At 33.6% G+C, this 23,873-nt stretch overlaps 2 protein-coding genes across 3 annotated transcripts; one reads left to right on the forward strand and one right to left on the reverse strand.

The window, feature by feature from the left end:
• Positions 1–2,772: 2,772 nt before the first annotated feature.
• Positions 2,773–5,898, reverse strand: LOC130735582 (probable lactoylglutathione lyase, chloroplastic). The gene is made up of 8 exons (XM_057587518.1): positions 5,705–5,898; positions 5,489–5,613; positions 5,176–5,240; positions 4,351–4,563; positions 4,214–4,261; positions 3,541–3,648; positions 3,084–3,224; positions 2,773–2,989 (listed from the first exon to the last, which is right to left on the reverse strand). The coding sequence occupies exons 1-8, from the start codon at positions 5,836–5,838 to the stop codon at positions 2,945–2,947; spliced, it is 879 nt and encodes a 292-aa protein (XP_057443501.1). The 5' UTR covers positions 5,839–5,898; the 3' UTR covers positions 2,773–2,944.
• Positions 5,899–9,142: 3,244 nt separating this feature from the next.
• LOC130739001 (ninja-family protein mc410) lies at positions 9,143–12,310 on the forward strand. 2 transcript variants are annotated; one of them, XM_057591198.1, is made up of 4 exons: positions 9,163–9,252; positions 9,514–9,605; positions 10,094–11,201; positions 11,560–12,310. In XM_057591198.1, the coding sequence occupies exons 3-4, from the start codon at positions 10,214–10,216 to the stop codon at positions 12,054–12,056; spliced, it is 1,485 nt and encodes a 494-aa protein (XP_057447181.1). In that variant the 5' UTR covers positions 9,163–9,252; positions 9,514–9,605; positions 10,094–10,213; the 3' UTR covers positions 12,057–12,310. The 2 variants fall into 2 exon arrangements, with proteins under 2 accessions (XP_057447182.1, XP_057447181.1); XM_057591199.1 differs by lacking the exon at positions 9,514–9,605 and having other exon boundaries at positions 9,143–9,252.
• Positions 12,311–23,873: the final 11,563 nt, after the last annotated feature.

Here is a 23,873-nt window from a genome sequence, read left to right on the forward strand (position 1 = left end):
ATAAGCAAATCAGTTACTTCTTTCTTCCTGAAAGGCCATAATGACGACCGTTATCAAGTTAATTAGGAGGCCAAGTGAAGAAAACGTACAAGACAGTAAAAGTCATAAGGTAATTATGGCCATAATTCAATTGGGCCCTGGTTTTAGAAATTTGGGTGAGGCCTAATTCTTTTTAATCTTCTTTGAGTAATTATGGCCCATCTTTGCACAAAGCTGTTCTTCTATATTTGACTTATGTAGCTTGGTAAAATATATTGTATGTTCTCTTTTGTTTTGTTGTAAGCATGCGACTACTGTTTACAAATAAGATTTAATACAATTGGTAGATAGGTAAACTTTTTAAGCATCTAATGCAGGGTTCGGTTCCTGAGTGATAGATATGTATAAAGAATGATTTGTTGGAAGAGTCATATATGTACTTAATGTAATCACCGAGTCTCAAAAAAATTAACTGCCGTCATAGAAATACTTTAGAAAAAGTGTATACTATTGAAATTTTCCATGAGGAGTAATGTTGTGCAAATATATTCTTGTTTGCGTGGCTGACCCAATAGCATCGCAACCAAGTCAATGGTCTTGCAACCAAGCAAGCATCATAGTGTCGAACCATATGACTTAATAAAGGATTTCATTCCAGCATAGGCCAATCGGCGTGACTCAGACTTAATTTAATAACATTTACAGTGCTACCCAAGCTAAGATCCCGAACAACTTTCAACAGGTCTTCCTAAAGACTAAGACTTTGAGAGACAATTATGATGGACACGGAACCTATAAATACACTGGCAGTCATTTATTTATGTATGCATTACTATTACGCAAACTTTGAGATTTTCTAAGATTATTTTCTCTTTGCTCTCTCATTAACTTTAATATAAGAATGTATTCTGTAAGTACATTTCTATGAAACTCCATCGTAAAAGAAAAATAAAACAACCAAAACCACACACCGCCTTCAGAGACGAGAGATTGGATCGATCTCAATTCCATAAGATCGATTCTCAATATGTCTACCCTATAGGAGATCTTTAAAAAGTTGGAAGCTTTTATATTTAGTATACCAACTGCCATAAAAGTATTATATATTTAGTTCTAGACATGTGTATGTATGGCTTGCCATTAGAATGGTTTTCAATGCGTGTAAATGGAGAAGTATATCTCTTATAAGCAAATAAACTTTTGAGCTTTCCTATATCCTCCAAATATCTTTCTATAAAAAATCTTTCAAAGTTCATTCGTACAATTGATAGAAAGTGGAAAAATTAACATGAATAAATACTCCACAATAGAATAGTGGTAACATGTTAAAATTAAAAGGAATATAACATTCTTCCGACCCTCATGAATTTGACATGTTGTCACTGTTGTCTTGTGAAATATTAATTAATGTTAATTTTTTATTTTTTTATAAATTGTTTGAGGAATCTTTCGGTGAAGAATATTCCAAGAATATAGCAAAGCTCCTACTATTGTATTTACCATCGTGCGTTTAGAAGTGTTATTTACTTTACCGTTATTTTTGGTACATAAAATTTGATCAGTTATTGCAATGAAAATTAAAAAAAGTGAAAGAGGGGAGGGGGAAATACATAAATGCTGGGACCAGGTGAGGTTATTCACATTTATGAATCAGGGGACAAAAAGAATAATAACAATTGCCTGAAGAAGAGTCATGAATGGGAATCTAATATGTCATTTTCAGCTTTTTTGTCCACCCCAAAAATCAAACCAAAATGATGCACATAACAGTAACTAGGAAGGTAAAACATAACTTCAGTTTTGATTCAACATAATTGTTCCCTCTTCCCTCTCATTCACACTAATGAGGCTTAATCCTACTAGAAATCAAGTCAACTCCTCCATGGCCAACAATCTTTGCGCAATTTCAAGTTGTAGTGCGCTCAATTCTAAAGCTAAACGCATTCATTACTTCTAGCTGTTAATTTTCTGAGACATTATAGAGAATCATAGTGACATAAGTGAAAAGATATGGTATTTTCATTTTGAGTTAACTCAAGTAGGTCTGACCATCTTAAATTTAGAAGCATTGTCAAATTAGTCCCTTGGTCACTAATGGCACTCTTGTTTGAACTCTAGATATTCACATGATTGTGGATTTTTTTTTCTATACACAAGACTCAAACCCGACACTTTGAATAAGGAAATCAATCATGTATCACTTGAACCAACTACCTCGCTGAGAACCTCTCAAAGGTCTTAAATATCAACAAATTAGATTTTGGAGTTCAGCCTTTTAATTTGGGATTTGTATTGTCTAAATATATAACCAAATGTTTTTTTCTATGTCACCACTTTAGTCATTCATATTAGTCACTCATATTGACAAATATGGTGAGTGGTGACATTTTAGATTGTTGAGGGACTATCTAATGAAAAAAAATTAAAGATGAATGTGAAAGAAGTTCCTACAAAGTGAAAGAACACTTTAGACATTAGTTAATAGTTACTGTGTTAGTAGTCTTTAGAATTAAATATGCTTAGTTTAGTAATATGGCTGTTTTAGTCTTCTTTCAATGATACCAAATTATCAATCCTCTATCCAAATACTCATACATTTGGTCTATTTGGATAGGACTTTTTTTAGTTCTTATTTTTCTAAATCCAAAACATTTGTGGATAATGTCATTTGTTGTGATTGTGAATCCAAAACAATGTTTACTGTTGCAAAGATAAACAATATGTGCCATGATAAAACTCTGAAACAGTTGATAAAATTCTTACTATTCAACAAAAATCAGTGTCATGGTCAATATGAATAAAACTACAGAAATTTGCTGCAAAGGTCAATCTATTTAGGCATTATTTCATCATCTACAAAAATGGATTTGAGTATGATACATTCATTCCCGAAGCAAACAGCTACAACAAAGACTACCATTTCTTCACCAGAGCCCTGAAGTCAAGTCTCAAAAAATTGCCATGATCACCTATCCAACTCCTTAAGAAAATCAACATTATCTACAAACACCTGTACATTAGAGGTGGAGAGAACAAATTAGTCACAAACTTTCATTACCAGAACTGAATAAACAAACAAACTGAAAATGTCCACGGAGCCATACCGTCTTCCAACCATCGGGATCCTCGCAAACTGTAATATGCGTGTCCCTACCAGGTATCGGTCCAGGTTCCCGGGTAATCGTGCCTCCAGCAAGTTTAATTGCTTCTGCAGTTTTGTACACATTATCTGTGCCTATTGTTAACTGTAAAAGGGAGGAAGAGAAAAGAGAACAAGTATAAGAAATCATCTTAAATGAAAGACAAGAAACAATTAATAGAGAAACAAAAGGTAGCAAACATTTCAACAAAAATCTCATATGAAGACAATAGGCACATATAATCAAATTTTGTGGGATATTATTGACAATGAAATTGTGTTTAACAAAAAATATCATATGAAGACTCCACTATTTCTTTAATACAGAAAATAAGATTTAATATCATAATTGGAGTAATGGAAACCACTTTAAGAGATTCAAATAATATGAAAAGTAAAAAAAGAGAGGAGCTTCTGTCTACCTGCGCATAAGCATCTCCTAAATCATATTTTGTGACTCCATAGTTGTAAGTCAATGCCAGAACAGGAGATTTTTCTTCAGGACCATAACCCAGCACTGCAATGGTACACTGTCAAAAAGAGAAGAAAAGCCATCAAAATATGACATATGAAGCAGAGGCGATCACATGCCCAATATATCAAATAAGATCATGGTTAACAATTTCTGTGCCAACAAAGCAAGCAAGATTAAACCAGAGAATTTTAAACATGGCTTAAAGTTCGAAAGCACAATAGATGGTACATATAATAAAAAAGAACCATAAATTGGAATACTATACCCGCATAAGTCAGTTGAAGATGCAATTTTTTTCATAAAAATGAGTAAATAAATTGAAAGAAGATTGATAGGGCTACAAGTTCATAATTATATTAGAACACAGAAATTTCTTTATGCAAGGTGCTTCTCCTATTAGTTGAATACTCGTTTGCTGATCAAGCTATCCTATTCACAGATAACTTTGAAGGAAACAGGGTACATAGACAGTGCAGTGTAGTCTAAAAACTTAGGCATTAGAGCCCCCAATTTGAATATACACCCTAAATGCTGATTATCTTAATTGTTGAGAGTTTAGCATATTAGTTGCAAAAAATATTTCAGTGCTAAAATAGATAACAAGAAGGAAGCCCAGATACCTTTGATTCTGGATAATCTCGCTTACGATGTAGGTCCATACCAAAAGCCTAAACAGAAAGAAATCACACAAACAGTTTAATGTTGTGAAAGAAAATAAGAAGAGTGTAAAACAACATAAAATTGCATTGAACCTCACCTTCTCATAAAATTTTATAGACCGATCAAGATCACCAACCCGAAGCATTACTTGGCACAAGGGCTCACGAGAGGGAGACCTTTCCAAAAGTTGAAATTGATAACCATCAGGATCTTCAATAAATGCAATATTGGAGCTTCCTCCTTCGTCAGGACCAGGTTCTCTAATTACTTTGCCACCCCTTAATCTTGCAATATTGACTATTCTCTTAATCTAATAGATGATTAAAAAGACAACGAAATGTAAGATATAATTTTCAATAATCATCAAATCAGGTTTCAAGTTTCAAATCCTAATATTCATTTATAAAGATTAATATGGTTTTCCAAAATTTCGTAGTTATTGGTTATGCTGCATATCACACTAAAGTTAGATATCATAATTCCAACACACAGAACACCAACCGAACGAGAAAGAAAAAAAATCCTTAATTGCAACTTTGGAGTAAGAATTAGTTCTAAAATCATATATGAAAGCTTTGATACCAAATACAAGATATAATTTTCAATAATGATCAAACTGGGTTTCAAGTTTCAAAAATTCATAGCTCTTGGTTATGTAGATGACATTGAAATTAAATATCATAATCGCAACACACAGAACAACAACCGATTTCATGAAATTCCATCAAATACATTGGTTAATTAACAGTTTAGGAAATCCTATGTAATAACTAGAACTGCATCTCCAATCCATGCCTAAGAAAATAACAAGATACAACTAGAATAGTTCATAGACAAAAACAAATGTCACAAGTAAAGAATAAAGTTAGAGAAGGGAAATATGTTTATAAATGATTTATGCATAGAAGTTTGGCAAACTAACATCATCAAGTGCAAGACCAAAATGGCCGAATCCAGTTCCAATGTCATAGCTGTCAATCCCATAATCTGAAACATTGTGAAAACAAAATCAGTATTAGCAGAAGAGTTTCCACTGCTCAGGAATGTTGAAAAGACTAACTCAATTAAGAAATCAGAACATTTTTTAATAAGTGAGAGAAACATATTGATGTTTTTTAATTTTTAAATAGACCAATGATATAAAGTGTGTAAGAGAGTATGTGGCTAGCACTTCTCTTTAGTTAATGCAAAGGTCTGCAATTATCAGGAATGAAACAAGTTATTCAGACTCTTACTATATGTAAGTTCAATAGAAAAGTGTGAATGCTCATGCCCATATCCAAGAAATACATTAGTATATCTATCATCTGGATTGTCTTGTCTTCTGAGCACCTTCATTCCCAGGCACTCTCTATAAAATCTGAAATCACCAAAAAGAATTAATTTTTCCATGAGAATGACTATGGTAGGGATAAATTAATTTCTAATCCTAACCAATTGAATTTTAGTACTTTATGCTCTTGTCCAAGTCCCCAACACGATATACAACATGAAGCATTTTTCTCCTGTCCAGTTTGGCCCATTCTAGAGCATTTTCCTGTGTAGCAGCCAGGGAAAGGTTCCCAGATGCCGCCATCACCCTCATGCCGCGACCATCATTTCTCAACGACGACCTCGATGATTTCAGGCCAAAATTATGGGAATGTCTAATACCTGCATAACAAGTAACAACCCAGATCAGTTCATGAAATTGTCACATACCCCTTATTATGTAATGTCAATACATATTGGAAAAACTAGCACAATTCTATCATGGAAAATAATTAAAGTAAAACAATTTTTGAATTGGGAATGTCTAACAACTGCATTACAACCCAGAAACAATCTTAATTCATGACAATGCCAATACATGATGGAAAACAAATGCCAAAATAATGACAAATGCAATCTAATTGATAAACTAGCACAATTCTATTCTGGAAATAATTGAAAAAAAACAATATTTGAATTGGGTATAATGATCAAAAGGGTGCATGAAAAAGAAACAATTATGGGATTTTTTGCAAAAGGATCAGCGACAGAGAGAGGATGGATTCACTCACCGCTACCCAGATGAAAAAAAGAGAGCTTTTGAGAAGTGTTGCAGGAATGGAGAGAGGGTAACGTGAATGAAGAATAGGAGGGACGAATTGAAGAAGAAGCCATCGAAGGGTGTAATCAGTGTACACAGTGAAGGTGGTGGAAAAATAAAATGTAGAATAACAAACTTGAAGATGAAATTATATGGAATGATAACGATATAGATTTGTGATTTAGATGATTTAGATATGAAAAATCAAAATTCAGAAGATGTTGATCTAGTTTGTGTTTCTGTAAAACTATGTAGATGATTTAGATTTCAAAGTAAGAATTCAGATAAGTTGATCATGTTGATCTAGTTTGTATTTATCTTAAATTAAACTATCAAGTTATCATAAATTGCACCTGTATTTCAATATTTTAAATATAAAAATTAAATTAAATTTTTTATTTTAATTCAATATTTTTAATAAATATTATTATTGATAGATAGTTTTTTTTTGAAATTTTATTGATAGATAGTTATTTTAATTTATTTTTGTTACAATGTGACCTTTCTATTTTTGATAATCTTCAACCTAGATTGAGGACATACTAGTTATGGAATTGTTAGTTTTGTAGGTTTTTCTGTTTAGATTTTCTACTAAAAAAAACTGAGTCGGTCATTGATCTGAAGGCAAGTGGCTAGATCAAGAAGCAGAGTGAATCACTACAAATGTATATGCTCCATGTGACAAGGATGAAAACAGACGGTTGTGGGGGCATAGACATTCTAGGAGACTTTAATGCAGTAATATCTTTTAATGATAGGAGGGGAGCTATTGAGCTAGTGCTAATTCATATACACACAAGTGAGAAACTGGGGACTTTACCTATTTCATTGAAGACATGGAAGACTTAGATATGCTTTCGATTGGGAGAAAGTTCACTTGGTTAAGACCAAGCGTCCATGTAATGAGTAGATTGGAGGAGGTGTTGGTGTTTGTAACATGGTTGTCTAGCAAGGGCCAGGTTTCATCTAAGAGGTCCTAAATAGTGAATTTTCATATCACTTCCCCTCTTGCTTGGAATGTCAAACTTGAATAAGGTGTTGAGGCCATTCCGTGTCCTATATTGTTGGTTCCAAAATCCAAGGTTCACAGGCTTTGTGGAGGAAACTTGGCACGGTATTCAAATACAATGATAGAGAGCCTACGTGCTAAAGGAAAAGCTTCAGATTATGTAGTCAAAACTGAAGCAGTGGATTTGGGAGTTTTGGGGGGATCTGAATTGAAAATTGAAGGAATTGGTGATAAAATTAAATGATCTACACAAAGAAGGCCGTTGAGTTGCAAAATGGGAAATAATGGAGTGTTAGCAAGAGGAATTGAATGTTGTGAAGGAGGAGGTGAAGAATTATTTTGCCAAATAAGTTAAAAGGGGTGAATGCTCAAGTTGGTCCCTGAATGTGTCATGTTTTATCACCTTTGTCCTTAAACTTTTTAAAATGCTTTATGTAGTATGTGAAAGTGCCAAATGTCGGTCGAGTTAGTCCATCCGCCAATTTTGATCTACTAACAGAGGTGGCATGACTGTTAAATGTTGTTGTGGAAAACGCTAGTCAAGTTAGGGAGAGGATTCAAAGAACTTGGGGTGGCAAAATAAGCCCTTTTGTCAATTGAGTCAAACAACTAATTGGTAATAATGTGAATTGACTAATATTTAAACTATAACAACTAGATGACAATTCATTGTGCTGAAACAACTCTTGTTGGGGAGACACCATACTTGGATCGCATGGCTCAATATCAAGAAATTCTTGGACAACAAAACTCATTAAAGAGCCATGAAATCATATATCTTACTGCTGACAAGAATAATTTGTAATAGTGATTTGTAATATTGTAATATTACAATCTTGTTTATAATTTAAGGACAAATCAACATTCCAAGTCATTTTAGTTATGTTTAATAATTCTCACTTCTCAATCATCTGTTTGTATGACAGAACGTATTTTCAAGTGAGATACACACTTGAAAGTGCGTCATTTTTTCACTTGAAAGTGCGGCACAAACGCGAGACACTTTTAAAGTGGGAACCGAAAAAACACTAAAAATCTTTCAAATTTTACGAATTTAAAAGCGACATTAATGGAATTCGGGTGATGCTAGTACAATTAGAAAAGTAGTAATGAAAATGCAAAACAAATGCCCTAATCTATTTTACTGATAATATTTCCTAGTCCTATGCTATATACTATTTCTGAAACCAAAGAGTGACAACTCCGACGAGTGTCACCTCCCTCATTCTATGTCTTTCTCCATAAGCTTTCTCTCTCAACCTATAATTAGTAGGTAGATGATGTCATATTTATATTTTCTGATTTTTTAGTAATTTAAATATTAAATAATTCTATATTTTCGAAATTAATGAATGTATTAATATCGCATTTAATAGTTATTAATGACATTAGAATAATTAAAAAAAGTTGATTGTGAATTTTTGCAAAAATAACTACTGTATAAATTTAAAATTTAATAATTTTTAATGACATTAGAATGATTAATAAAAGTCAAATGTGTGTAATATCATTAAGATGTACGATGACAAAGGTTTTTTTTAATGATTATAGGTATTTTCTATATAACAAAATAAAAAAATTGTATGTAAAATCTTACGTTAAAAATGATATCAAATATGTCATCAATATACTGTCAAAAAAAATATGTCATCAATAAAATTGATATTAAATAGTTTTAAAAGATTGATTTGGAAATTAACTCACAATTTTTGTAGTTTATCTTTCCGATGTAAAAAAAAAAGAGAGAAATTTGTAATTCTAGTTTTTTTTTTATTTTTTTCCAAAAAATAAATATTATCCTTTTAAGCATTTACTCACTTTTCTTATTTGCTCATATCCTAGTCTCAATCTTCCACTGATCTCTGCAGAGAGATGACTTGACCTAGGGTTTGATCATTCCTTCCTCTTCCCAAATTCAGGTATCTCCTTCTCTTACCTATTGATCTTCATCACTCTCCAATCACTGCCATCTGAAACCCTAATTTTGTTTTTTTATTTGATATATCTTTTACATCATGTTTTCCCCCAATCATGCACCTCACAGATTAAGCCCTGAAACTCCGATCGGAGCTTTACCCATTTTTTCTTAATCTTCAAGCAACGAATTGAGATAGGAAAGTTTCAAAATTGATGAGAAATAGAGCATGCTCATGTTGCTACTGATTTGCTCTATCTTGTAGCTTTGGGCAACTCCAGACTGTGGTGGCAGTATAAAGTTGTTCAAATCAGTTGAGAGAGGGGGTGGGGAGATCTGGATCAGGAGTGAGGCCAGGTTTTGACCTGATTCACAGTTTCACACCCTAGCACCTTATAAATTTGCTGAATTTGTTGTTTTTCTGAGTCTATTTTGGTTATTTACTAGTTCTTCTAATCTGTAGTAAATTTCATAGTCTGTTATGTTATGTTCAATAAGGAAATAATTTTTTATTGGGTTTTGGTGGATTCTGGATTGTTGTTGTTATTATTATTATTATTTTAAGCAGACCCTGGATGGTGTATGATGCTCCAGGGAAGCCTTCAGCAACTGCAGTATTACTGCAGCCACAATTTCAAAACCATAATTTATTTTTAATGGAATCTGACCTGTGACCTGTCCTTGGGTATAGAGATTGCAACGAGTTATTCGTTTTTAATTTTTATGTCTGATATTTTAGATGAAAACCATGATGATGTTAATATTTTCCTTATATGAATCTGTGCTATACAATTGATATGGCTTGCCTTGCCTTGTTTGACATCAAACTGATTCACTGAATGCAGATTTTTGTGGATGGTTACTTATGGTAAATAGGTGGACTTATATAGCGAGTTGTATAGAGGATACGGCGATCAAGCTGTTTGATTTGTTTTGAATTTTGATAGTGGTCATTTTATTACAACATGGAAGATGATGGTGGGCTTGAGCTCAGTTTGGGTTTATCTTGTGGTAGCTCATCAGTCAAGCCGAAAAATAAGAATGGTAGCTCCTTGGATCTTAGAGCAGAAGAAGTTGGTAAAGGGAACAAGATGGCTGATGACTTTAAGAGCATATTTGATACCGATAAGCCAGATTCAATCACTGGCACTCGAAGAAATGAGTCTTCAAAGCCTGAGGAGAATTTCTTTAGTGACCTTTCAAAGGTTAAAGAAGATAATACCTCTTTGAATTTAAATGCGAGAGGATTTCTGGGTGCAAACAGTAGTAGACCTATTGAAATCGAGGAAGATAAACGGTTGGAAACAGTAAGTAAGCGGAAAATATCTTTCGATGAGATACGTAATCAAAAGAAGCATGACAGCGATGTTCATCATACTGATTTACATGACAGGACAAGAACATCTCACATTTCTGTAACAGAAGATGGCTCAACTGCAGAAAATGAAGATGTGGCTGATTCTGAAGCTGAGAACTCCACCTCCAGGCCTCTCTCACACCATAGTGATGGTTCCAAAGGATTCATCAGAGTTGGTGCTACTAGTGATGCTCCAAAAGAGGTTCGTGGAGTTGCTGACTCCAATGCCACTGATTTTAATGGGCAGAAGAGATTTATTGGGTCATCAGAAAAAGATTTTAAACATGCAAACATGACTTATGGTGCTTCCTTCTCTGTTCAACCTATTAATATGAATATGCCTTACCCTTCTCCAGTTAAAGAGTCCAACTCTGTCGGGGCACCAAGCCCTCAAATTCCTGGAATGATGCATATGATGTCTACAGCTACTGGTGACCGCACAGGAGCCCAATCTGTGAATAATGGGAACTTGCCAGCTATGTTTGGATATCCTCCTGTTCAGCTTCCCATGTTGGATAAGGATAGCTCATGGGGTTTGGGTTCTCGCCCTCAACAGTTACACCCTTCCTTTGTTGGGAGAGGTCCAACTAACCCAGGTAATTGTTATTTGGATGGAAGATATTCTTAAATAATCAATTTTCCTTGCTTGAACTTCCAAGATCTGTATGTCAGATTGATAAACTGTTCAAATGTCTTGGATTGTGTATACATTATACTATTCATCATAGCCACACCCACAAGATTGATAAATTGAACCAAATATTCTTAGACGGATGGAAGACTTGCATATCAATTTGAGTTGGAGCCATCTGTGTCAGAAAAGTTTATGTGTTACAAAAGTTTGTTTTTCAGTTCGATACATTATTGTAATAATTACAATGAACTCTATTTATAGTATGATGCTTACTGAATTTTGATCGGGAATGACATTATGCCGTTGTTATGTGGTTACAGCTTCTCTACACATGATGTCAAACAATATATCTGAGGCTGTGCCATATGAGGGAAGGCCGCTAGAACGACTCAAAGGAGATGGAAAACAGCGCGTCACTGAAGATGGCTCCTCTTCACAACATGAAGACGTAAAAGGAAGTAGCACCAACCTCAGGGCCAAAGATGTATCAGACCAGCCAAAAGGAGAAGGCTCCGCTGTTGATTTTTCAAATATTAAGCCAGGTCTTGCTGCAGATGTGAAATTTGGCGGAGGTGGTTCCTATCCAAATCTGCCTTGGGTATCCACCTCAGGTTCAGGCCCAAATGGAAGGACAATATCTGGTGTTACTTACAGATACAGCTCTAACCAAATCAGGATAGTCTGTGCATGCCATGGGACCCACCTGACCCCTGAGGAGTTTGTTCGCCATGCAAGTGATGACAAAGCCAATCAAGAGGGAAATGCAGTTTTGGGGTCGGTACCTAATGGTAATCCTGCTGCCTCTTCTCACAGCTAGATTCTTGTACCATTTTAAGTTGTACTTTACTATTATAGTTCTCAACAAAAGATTCAGGCAAAGGGCTTTAATTTTTCTTTAGATGAATGAGATTTGTACCATTTTTCTGTGTACAATTTAATGACCTATTTTGCTATTCCTCTTTAATTACTTGTAGCAGCTGCAATAGAGATTGCAGTTGTATTTGTATGTAATGATGGACCATCTTCATCTGTTTTCAAATAGTAATTAGAAACCTGCTTTTATTGCTAGCAGTCACAGTCACAGTCTTTCCCTTTTTAGTGTTAGGATCAATAGTAATGCTGTTTTCAGACTGCTAAGGGTGTGTTATGCATCAAATGGCAAGTGCTTATAGTTATTTATTTTTTTGTAAACCAAACAAGCCTTTAGAGACTTAAGCTCAACAAGTACAACATGAACTATCCGTAATCACAGTTTGCTGATGCACATACTTATTACAAAATTGTTTCCTAAGATACACAATCTTGAACTCAGGCCAACCTTTTACAAGATTCAGAGCAAAATTGTGACTACAAGTATAGCTGGATGAGTTCATCACTAACAACAGATGGAGTAAGAACACCTAAATCTGTGAAAAGCAGAGTCAGATATTGAGGTTTATTTATAATCTCTTCGAAGTTATTTAAACAAAATTCTCAAATAAGCTCACAAATAAGCATTTTTTATACAAGTGCCTATAAATTATTTATCTGAAGACACTCCCAAATTCCTTATGGCTGTTCTTTTTAAGCTTCTGGCTCCTCCAACATGTGTAGTTATTATCGTGCATAACCCTGCTAAAAGTATTGCATCCCTTTGCATCTTCAATCATCAAACTTCCAGTTTCAACAATACTTGCCTCTATTTTCCTCTTTCAAGTTGACCCTGTATTCCCAGTTTTGCACATTCTTGGCATGTGCCAAGGCCATTGAAAGAGGGAGTGGGCTGAAATCACTTTAAAACTTCTATATTTATGAACTAGTGGCCCTCATGAAAGAACTGCCATTTCCCTTGGTTCTCTCCATGGCCAAACAGAGTCTCATTTATTGCAAAGGATAATAAGTCCAAAGAGACAAAAGTTTGTGCCGACTTCTATTTTTAGGATATTACATTTTACACTGCCTCTTTCTTCTAATCACATAATCCTCCTAAGTTTCTATAAAATAATTTTCAGAAATTTTCAACTCTTAAAAACTTCAATGTTAGAATACATATGGGTGGTGTGATTAGAAAATAGGGGTGAAAATAGTAATAATAGTAAGGGTTTGTTTGATTTCCTTTTCAGTTTTTTGAATTTAGAAAATGTTTTGAGGAATAACTTTTTACATTTTTTCAGAAGAAGGAAAAAATTCGAGTGATATGCTTTGAAGCTGAAAAGGAAAACTGAAAACCACTGGGATTCTATTCAATTTTCGGTGGGCTGACATGTTCTTCTTTTTTTTTTTTTTATGAGGGGTTGCCTGTTCAAGAGAAGTCCATTGTTGCTTTGAAGGAGACATTGTTTTATCAAGTTGTAATTGGTAATGTGCTAGCAATTACATAGTTTTTAAAAAATTGAAAACTGAATACTAAAACCGAGATTTGTTTCTTAAATTTTCAAAACTTAAAACTCAACCATCCCACACAGGGTATAAGATGTTTGGTTTTTCAGTTTTAAAAACTTTAAATTAAAATTGTTTTGACGAACGGTTTTTTTTTTTAAAAAGAATTTTAACAACAAATTAAAATAGTTTCTTAAAAATAATAAAAACTGTTTTACAAAACAGTAATCAAACATGCCTTAATTCTCATATTTTTCTTTTCCTTTTGGTATGTTCATCTAGCTACCCACCCGTTGTGCCGACATGTAATTAATTTACAATATTATATGGAGATTTGGAAATGTTTTTTTTTTAAAATTAAGTTCAGCAAGTATAGTAATTTTTTTTTAGCAAAATGATATCTATAATCTATCTATAATCTATAATCTATCTATCTATAATCTATAATCTATCTATCTATAATCTATAATCTATCTATCTATCTATAATAATATATATAAAAGAGAAGTTCATGCAGCATAGAGGGTAATTTTGTAATTCACTTTATTATTACACATTGTTGTATTTTTTCATGGTCATTACTGTAATTATGTTTCTTATTGAATTAGAAATCAATCAGGACCGTTCGTTGGTTTTGATCTTAACATCCTCTTTCAATCTAGGCCACAAGTTTTGAACACTCTTCAAATTATTATATCTACACATAGGTGATTTTTAGCATTCCATCTCATTAAATTTATCATACTGCTTTAATGTAATACATGTTTATATTCCTAATAAATTTAACGTTTTTAATTTAAATATTAATTAATGTGTGAATATTAATAACATTGATTTTTCGTATTCCATTAGATTAATCAACAATGCTTTAACAAGCATGCATACTAATTTTAAAAAAATATTTTTAATTATTATGTGATTTTTGTTAGTAATACAAATATGTTATTTTATTAGCACATAGTTTTTTATTTATTCTAAATTTTTAGAATTTATGTATTTTTCCCTTCCAATTTCGCCATTTGTCTAGTTAAATATTTATTTATATTTTTATACATTTTCTAAAAAAATATATATTTTTAATTCATCTCTTATGAAATTGATTTTAAAATTTGCTAACACAAATGATTTTATGACTTTAAAAAAATTCTTGACCTTTCAATATTCTAATTGTTTCAACTTTTCTAAATGAATTATTCATGACTTTTCATTGTCCAAAACTCCTATTCCCAATTTCAATTAATTCTAAAATGAATAATATTCAATGAATGGAATGAGGAAGATGATTTTTTAGGCTTTTCATATCCTTCATGGTTTAGTCTTTAGGTATAAATACTCTTCATCTATTTGGTTTGTCTGCATCTTTTCTTTAACTTCATCTACATTTTTTAGCTCCAGAGTTGTCAGTGACAGAAAATCATAACACAATGCAGGGTTTGTTTTGCTGCTGTGAAATTGGTGAGCTACTAACTTATGTTTTAGGTTTCAAGTTTTGTAAATCATGTACAGAACATCAATGTGGTCTTTAGATAGTGTTCATGTTCTGTTTTGTTCTTTATTTTTTCTAGATTTTTCTATAAGGATGTAAGATGTCAATATTTTCTGAACAATGACTTAAATTTGGTTGAAACCTTGAAATCTTTAATGTTACGACCATAGAAAATATGAGAAGTTCATGTTTATCGATTTCATTTTTGTGTGATTTATTTTTCTATCTTCGTGTCAATATGTTTCTAATATGCATTCTTCTTGGTTCAAAAACTAGTCCAAGATGTTAAGTCAATATCTTCTTATCTGAGGTCAATTGTTGATGTCGATCTACTCTTGAAGGTATAATGTAACCAATGTGAAGTTTCTTATCCTAGGCTTGGTTAGAGCCATTAAAAAGTTGTACATCTCGAGGTAGCAAACTGATTAAAGTTTATGAACTCTCATCTTTTATATAGTTTTTTTATATCATTAATCTTAGTTTGATTCAATCTTTCCATTGTATATTTATCATCCTTAAGAAATTTGGTATATGGCATGGAGAAGCTTTTGTGAACATCCTCTAGAGGCTGGAAGCACCTGCAAAATTGCTTTTCAGTGACCCAATTATTCATCCATATCATTTAACATCTAAATTATCATCGGATAATTTTTTAAAGATTGTTTTGTAGGTTGACAGCCATTTTATTTGACTTTCTTTGTCAATTGTGAAGGTATGTTTCGTTCAGTGTGATAGATATATTTTTATGTCAAATTTTAGCTTTCTTTGTCAAATTAAGAAAAATTGTTCCTCAATTTTTATCTTCTTATTGAATAAAAATTTATGCTTTTGGAAAAAGTCCACTTAGAATGTAGATCTATCATGAAGGCATTTTTGTTTGAATGATTATATGACAAAAGAATTTCTAATTTCAAGTTAAATTTTCATAATAAGTGATTTATTATTTACAATTTTTTTATTAATGAAATTTTCTAGACCAAAAATTGAAGAATATTTGGCTTATTTTCTTTTTAGGGTTGAATTCTTATACTTACAAATAAAAATTGAATAAGATGATTGTGTTTAGTATTGAAAAATATTTCATTGAAATGCTTAGTCACTATCAGCAACTACTATCATTTTCAAAAAAAAAAGCAACTACTATCCAATAAAACATCAAAAAGTAAAATCATAAGCATATGGGAGAAAAACAAATGTGAATATGAAGAAAACTCATTAATATACTTTCGGAGTTATATAGGAGTTAGAAAATTCAAACTTTAAAAATTTAATTCAAATATCACTTTAATGTGTCTAATGATAACACAAAAATAGAGAATTTACTCTATCGACTTTTGTACTTCTATGATTCCATTCACATATTCTTACTATTATATAGATGTTGTTTAATTTTCTTTATATCGTACTTCATTTTTTTATAAATTAAAAAATATTAAATTCAAGAATAAAATAGTTTTAAAATAAAAATTTAATTCATAAATAAAACTAAAATTAATATTTAAAAATTCAATGCCTATTCACCTACATTTTTTTTAATATTAATTACACACTAAATAAAATAAGTTAATATTAGTTATAGAATTCCATGAGACATGGTAAATAAAAATTTATTTGTTGAATATTTTAATTAGTATTAATATTAATCTTTAATAATTAAAGGTAGGAGTTTTAACATTAAATTTGATATGAATGCCAAAATAAACATAGGAATAACCTTTTACTTTCACCAAACTTTGTTTGTAAGATCATAGTTAATATTAGTTACACACCAAATAAATATCAGTTATAGCTTTATTGAGACACACGTAAATTTGTTTTTTGGAAGTCCAAATATATTCATATTTAAAAAAGTGTGAAGAGATTAGGCTCGGAAAGACAGAGGGGATAACAAAAACAAAAAAACTGTAACCATCCACAAGACTACACAATTGCTTAATCACCCTAAAAAAGAAAACAAAAAAAAAGCCACCCTATATGAAAGAAAGAACCCAAGGAAGCAAAGCGGAAGACCTAGAACCAAAACCAAGAGCGACACATACACTCAGGGTGTCACATACACTGAGACACACATAATTAATTAGTTTTAATTTATATTATAATTAATTAAATAAAAATTAATATTAATATTAATCTTAAAAGTTGAAGAGGTGATTTTAATATTAAATATGATATCGTTTCAAAAAATAACCTTCTCACTATCACTTTCCATTGAAATTCTATTTGACAGTTTCAATCCTCTTATTAATGGCATGCTATATCCTTCTTCTATTTACTCAAAAATATAAAAAAAAAAGTGTTTATCATGATTTGGTTCATATGAGTTAGGAAATTCCATAGGGCACACAAAGTTAGTTTTAGGTTATAAAATTATTAGTTAAATAATAATTAATTTTAATATTAATTCATAAAAGATAAAGATGGTGGTGGGCTTAATATTATATCAAATGCAGAAGATAACCTTCTCATTATCCCTTTTCCCTACAACTATATAAGTAATAAAGTAAATAGTTTTTAATTCTATTAAAACTTTAATTATTTACCTCGAATTTTTTGCAAATGAGTTTATTATTTTTTAGCTCATTATTATTTAGTTAATATAATTTAGAGAATTCCATAGGACACAATTAATATGTTTTGATCTAGAGAATTTTTAATTAGTTATTAATTAATATTAATATTAAGACATAAAAGTTAAAGGTGGTGGTTTTAATATTAAATATGACCATCACTCCAAAAAGTAAATTTTCCACTAGCCATCCCTACAACTATATAAATTAGTAACACCGCTCATTCAAAATGTGCACGTCATATAGCGTGAGATGACGTATTTGCATTGAATTAAGGCTCAAACTCAGCTACATATACACTTGAGATTAGATGTTGATGTTTTAGCTTAGAATGTCTAAATGTGCTATAATTTTCTCTTTAATTTTGTCATGATTTCCTCTTGATTCAATCCTACTTTTTATACTGGACAACTTCCTTGGTCTACAAATTGGTTTTTTATTTCATGTTTTTTTTTTTCTCGGTAATTTTTTTTTCAAATTTATGATTTCTTCTATCTAGATTTAATTTTATGATTTTAATTCTTAAAATTTATTTTGATAAAAGTAACAAAAATAACAAATATTTTGAGAAATTATAGGCTATAAAAAGCGAATATTATCTTATGCTAAATATTACAGAAGGGCTCATTCATTTCCAGACATAAGAAAAGTATATGAAGTTACATATGACACATTCAAGGACGTGTGTTATACAATGAGTTTATTAAACGATGATAAATATGACATTGATGAAGTAATAGAAGCTTTGAATTGCAGTACTGCAAACAATCTTAGAAGACTTTTTGCTACTTTACTCTTATCATATCAGTTTTTAAAGGCATAATTTGTTTGGAAAGAAACTTGAGAGTATTTAAGTGGTGGTATTTTACATAAACAAAGACTTATTATGCAACGTAGTGGTGAGTACATTTTTAATCAAAGCTCATACAAAAATAAGTAAGTACAAAATTCATAAAAAATAAAATTATATTGCTTCTACAAAATAAAAACAATACATTCATCACTTGAAAAGATACAAATTTATGTTTGATGTTTAAAATTAATTTTATTCTTTTAATTCATAATAAATTATATTTTAATAAACATAAAAATAACACAAATTTAGAAAGAAAAAAATATACACGATAAACAAAAATGAATAACCCCCATGCATCGCACGGGTAAAAATACTAGTATATAGATAAAGAAGATGTTTTTAAAGATCGTAAAGTACAAAGGCCCTACAAGTCATAATGTACAATATAGATTGAACAAAATTTCAACCACTAAAGATAAATGAGAGAATCAATAATTTATATTCTTATGACTGAGTAATTAATTATATGTTTTATAACGTCTTTAAATTAAAAAATAAATAAATGTTTTCTTTTAAATTAGATTTATAATGAAAGTTATATGTACAATAGTGAAAATTGAAAGATCTTCAATGAAAGCTTACGACTAAACAAAATGGATGATGTGACCGAAACAAATACATACGTGACAACGCTACATATTACGTTTGAGTTTTAATATAGTGGAAATGAATGATTAACTCGGTAAAACTAACACTTTTTTGTTGGTTTAGCCATATACATCATTTATTAAGACAATCATGATCAACTCATGTTTGATAAAGGAAAATGTCCGCCTAAGAGTGTATCTCTTGACAATCGTACACTCGATCTTAAGGGTTCAAACAACTACTTTTAACCCCTCGTCAACCATTCAGTGTAAAACTAACTCTATTATTTAGTCATGTAACATGATTAGAAGAATTTGACATAACAATTGTTAAAGAGCAGCTACGCACGACTCAAACATAATATTAACGAAATTTTATCCAGCAATCTACAATAGTCGATGATGTTGACATTGGTAGAATACTAACCGATTATTTTGTGAATTTATTTTCTTCTTCAGGTCCGGTTCGGATTGAGGAGGCCACTTCCTTGGTAGCTGGCCGTTTAACTCAGGGCCATTTGGACATCTTAAATGATCCCTTTACGCGGGAGGAGATTGAGGAAGCTTTGTTTATGATGCAACCAACTAAGGCTCCCGGGGTGGATGGCCTTCCGGCTTTATTTTTTCAGAAGTATTGGAATATAATTGGAGATGATGTGGCACTTTTTTGCCTTCAAGTTTTGCATGGCGAGCTATCACCAGGTATCATTAACCAAACTCTTATTGTTTTGATCCCAAAAATTAAGAGACCTATGCATGCAAATCAATTTAGGCCAATCAGTTTGTGCAATGTGTTGTTTAAGATAATTACCAAAACTATGGCAAATAGGCTCAAATGTATATTGCCTGGTATTATATGTGGCACACAAAGTGCATTTGTTCCTGGTCGGTTGATTACGGACAATACATTGGTTGCCTTCGAATGTTTTCACTTTATGAAAAAGAAAATTTCTGGTCGAAAAGGTGTGATGGCTTTAAAATTAGATATGTCAAAAGCCTATGATATGGTCGAATGGCCTTTTTTGCAGAGTGTTGTGGTCCAAATGGGTTTCCCGCCAGCTTGGGTCTCTTTGATCATGGATTGTGTCACTTCGGTGCGCTTCCAAGTTATGCTGAATGAGAACCCACAGGTACCCTTTGACCCCGTGAGAGGCCTTCGGCAAGGCGATCCCCTTTCTCCGTACCTTTTTATTTTATGTGGTGAGGTTTTCTCCGCTCTTATAGAGAAGGAAATGGCTTCTTCTGCGTTGCATGGTATAAAAATTGCCCGTTCTGCTCCTGTTGTTTCTCATCTTCTTTTTGTAGATGACAGCATTGTTGCTCGGGCCAATCGTGAAGAGGCGGAATGTATAAGGAATATCCTTACAGTCTATGAACGAGTTTCTGGCCAAGTCATTAATTTGACAAGTCGATGCTCTCGTGTAGCCGCAATGTTCCTAGTACCTGTTTTAATGAGCTGAAAGAGTTGTTGGGCGTAAAGGCAGTAGAGAGCTACGATAAATATCTGGGTCTTCCGACGATCATTGGTAAGTCTAAGCGCCAGATATTTAATTTTGTTAAAGAAAGGGTTTGGAAGAAACTCAAGGGCTGGAAGGAGCGCTCTCTGTCTCGTGCAGGGAGAAAGGTCCTGATTAAGGCTGTAGCACAAGCCATTCCTTCTTATATTATGTCATGTTTTATTTTACCAGATGGTTTATGTGCAGATATTGAGCATATGATTAGCAGGTTTTTCTGGAGCGGGGATGCCTCCCGGAGAGGCATTCATTGGCTCAAGTGGGATGCTCTCTGTCGTTCCAAGATGGAGGGGGGTATCGGTTTTCGTGATTTTAAGGCCTTCAATTTGGCCTTGGTGGGGAAAAATTGGTGGCGCATATATCATAATCCTCACTCTCTTTTGAGTAAGGTTTTCAAAGCAGTGTATTTCCCTTGGTGCTCCTTACTTGAAGCTAAAAAGTGTAACATCCCGACTTGACGACTAGCCTCACGGTAACAACACGAGTCTTTTCACTGCGCTTTGTCCTCACTCGCACACTTCTTGGGAAAACTTCCCAGGAGGTCACCCATCCCAATATTGCTCTAAGTCAAGCACACTTAACTATGGAGTTTTTATGAGTTGGGCTCCCGAAAAGAAGATGCATCTTGTTGTTATGAGTAGTACCAATCAAATCCTTTATGCCCTCCTTGACTGTATAGTCCCATACCTATACAGCCTCGGAATACCTATTGTTCGGGTGCGAGATCGGTTCATTCATGTGCCCCTCCGCCTAGAAGCCTGCCAGGAGCCGCTCCTTGTCCGTGCCTCACTGCACCAACGATCACTCCCCGCCCTCGTCGGCCCCGGGCGTCACAAAAAGCATGGACGTCCTAGTTATACTTGGACGAGCATCTTCCGTTCAGGATGGATGTTTGAGGATGGAGCACGGTGGAGGGTGGGTGATGGGAAGAGTATTGAAATTTGGAAGCACTCTTGGTTACCAAGTGGTGTTCCTCTTATTTATAGGGAAAATATTGTTCATGAGACTAATATTTTACATGTTTCAGATTTGATCTCTCATGCACCTCAGGCTTGGAAGAGGGACCTTATTGAGGCTGCGTTTTGGCCACCAACAGCAAGGGAGATACTTCAGCTGCCTCTCCCTTTGGTGCCTAAGCAGGATGTTCTCATGTGGCCAATGACAACAGATGGGGTGTACACTTGCAAATCTGGGTATCCGTTTGTCAGGCAGAAGAGGGCCAGCAATTCACCTTCATCTTCGACGGGACACCCACCACCAGCTAGCTTCTGGAAAGCTCTTTGGAGAGCTGCCGCGTTGCCTAGGTGCAAAGAGCTCGCTTGGAGGGTGGCTGCCAACATTCTGCCCGTGAATGGGGCTCTTTGCAGGCGCGGTATAGAGGTTGATGATGCTTGTCCTTTTTGCAGGGATGGGGTTGAGACCGTTTGTCATGTTTTCTTCACTTGCCCGGTGGTGGCACGGTGGTGGTTGGCAAGCCCCTTTGGAGTGCGCTTCCGGGACGATGGTGGCGGAAACTGTGAGTTCCTTGCTCAGATTCTCCGGTGTGATGATGCTGATGCTGTGGGAGGTGCGTTCACGATGCTGTACACCATTTGGGAGTGGCGAAATCGTGTTATTTTTCAGGGACAGAGTGCGACCACCGAGGGGGTGCTTCAGCGGCTACAACAGTTGGTCGCTCCACCCATAGTGACGGTGCCACCGAGGGTCGCTGCGCATGGTGTGCGGTGGAGTCCACCAAGTGCGGATGTGATTAAGATCAATTTTGATGTGTCTTTTGTGACAGGTGTTGCGGGTCTTGGCTTGGTAGCAAGAAACCATGAGGGGTTGATCATGGCAGCGGCGTGCGCTCATCCGGTGGACACCACGACAGCGCTCTTGGCTGAAGTTTTGGCTTTCCGGTGGGCTATAACCATGGCTCTTGATCTTCATTTTCTGGATACTTGGTTTGAGACAGATTGTTTGCAGCTTTTTCAGTCTTGGAATAAAGGAAGAAATGACTCTTCCTATTTTATTTTTGTTCTTAGTGATTGTAGAGACTTGATGTCTTCTTTTAACAGCTTTCGTTTGTCGTTTGTTCATCGTTTCGGGAACTCTGTGGCTGATCGCTTAGCCAAGGACTCTTCTAAGTTTCCCAACTATGTTTGGATAGAAGAGGTTCCCCGGAGTATAAGGATTTAGTTCTTTCTGATGTAATTGCCACTTTGGCCACTTCGATTTCATTAATGGATTATGTTTCAAAAAAAAACGAAATTTAGCTGCAATTAACTTCGTACATTTTGGGCCACCTAGTTTAAACATGATCAGATGCCAAAGGACAATATTTCACGCATAACAATTTCGTATTTATCACGTATTATTATTAGCATTATCTTTTCTGCTTGTGTTGTTGTCACTTGTCACCTTCAATTCAAGCAATGGAATTTTTTTGCTTTGACCAAACGTGTTTAGCTAACCTTCTAACTCTTTGCTACGAAGTCTCGGAACATTACAGCTTTCATAAGGAAACAGCAAGACAAGCATGTCTTCTTTTCTTTCTTGACTAAGTGTCCCTATTTCCCACCGCCGATTGTTGTGAGATTATAATCTTTCATTCCACCATCAACATACTAAACTGTAGGGGTTAATTAAGTAAATTTTTATTCACAAGACATAAGAATCGAATTTTCAATCACTTGATTAAGTGTGGAACGGCTAAACTAGAACCCCTGGAAAAATCTACTTGATTTACAAGCATGTTCTTTATTGATGTGTGTATTATAATTGACACAATCAACTTCGAATTTGTGTATTGACATCATTTTTTAACATTTTATTTTTTAAGCTTATTTTAGCAGAGTCAGCGCAACAACTAATTCAATTCACTTGGTCATCGATTGTAAGATCCAAAACCTAACAGGAATATAACAGGTTGTCTGGGGAGGAGAGTGAAGATTCATGATCATGATCATTGAAAATACGCCAATTCCAAATAAAGCTACTAGATGCAGACAGATCACATTATTTCTTTCTCACTTAATTTAATTTTTCATGCACTTTTAGGTTGATTATTAGATCATAATCATAGCATCTTTTGAAAGCTTGTGGCCTTTTAGTTGAGTTAAGAACCATGCTTAGCTTTAAAAAAAAACCATGCCTTTATAGATTCCCTAAGATGCAAGAGTAGCCATAGAGATTGAGCTGAAAAAAAGCTTGTAAGTATATCATAAATTTATTTTATAAGCTTTTCAAACGGTTGCTTAAGTCGTTATCCTATAAGATAAACTTAA

This window comes from Lotus japonicus, chromosome 2 (assembly GCF_012489685.1).
Source record: "Lotus japonicus ecotype B-129 chromosome 2, LjGifu_v1.2".
NCBI lineage: Eukaryota > Viridiplantae > Streptophyta > Magnoliopsida > Fabales > Fabaceae > Lotus > Lotus japonicus.

Coding starts and splice junctions, on each gene's coding strand:
- LOC130735582 (XM_057587518.1), bottom strand. CDS start 5,838: ATGAGGGTGATGGCGGCATCTGGGAACCTTTCCCTGGCTGCTACACAG. Junction 4,262..4,350: donor CTATAAAATTTTATGAGAAG/GTGAGGTTCAAT, acceptor CTTTCTGTTTAG/GCTTTTGGTATGGACCTACA. Junction 2,990..3,083: donor ATCCCGATGGTTGGAAGACG/GTATGGCTCCGT, acceptor TCTAATGTACAG/GTGTTTGTAGATAATGTTGA.
- LOC130739001 (XM_057591199.1), top strand. CDS start 10,214: ATGGAAGATGATGGTGGGCTTGAGCTCAGTTTGGGTTTATCTTGTGGT. Junction 11,202..11,559: donor GAGAGGTCCAACTAACCCAG/GTAATTGTTATT, acceptor ATGTGGTTACAG/CTTCTCTACACATGATGTCA.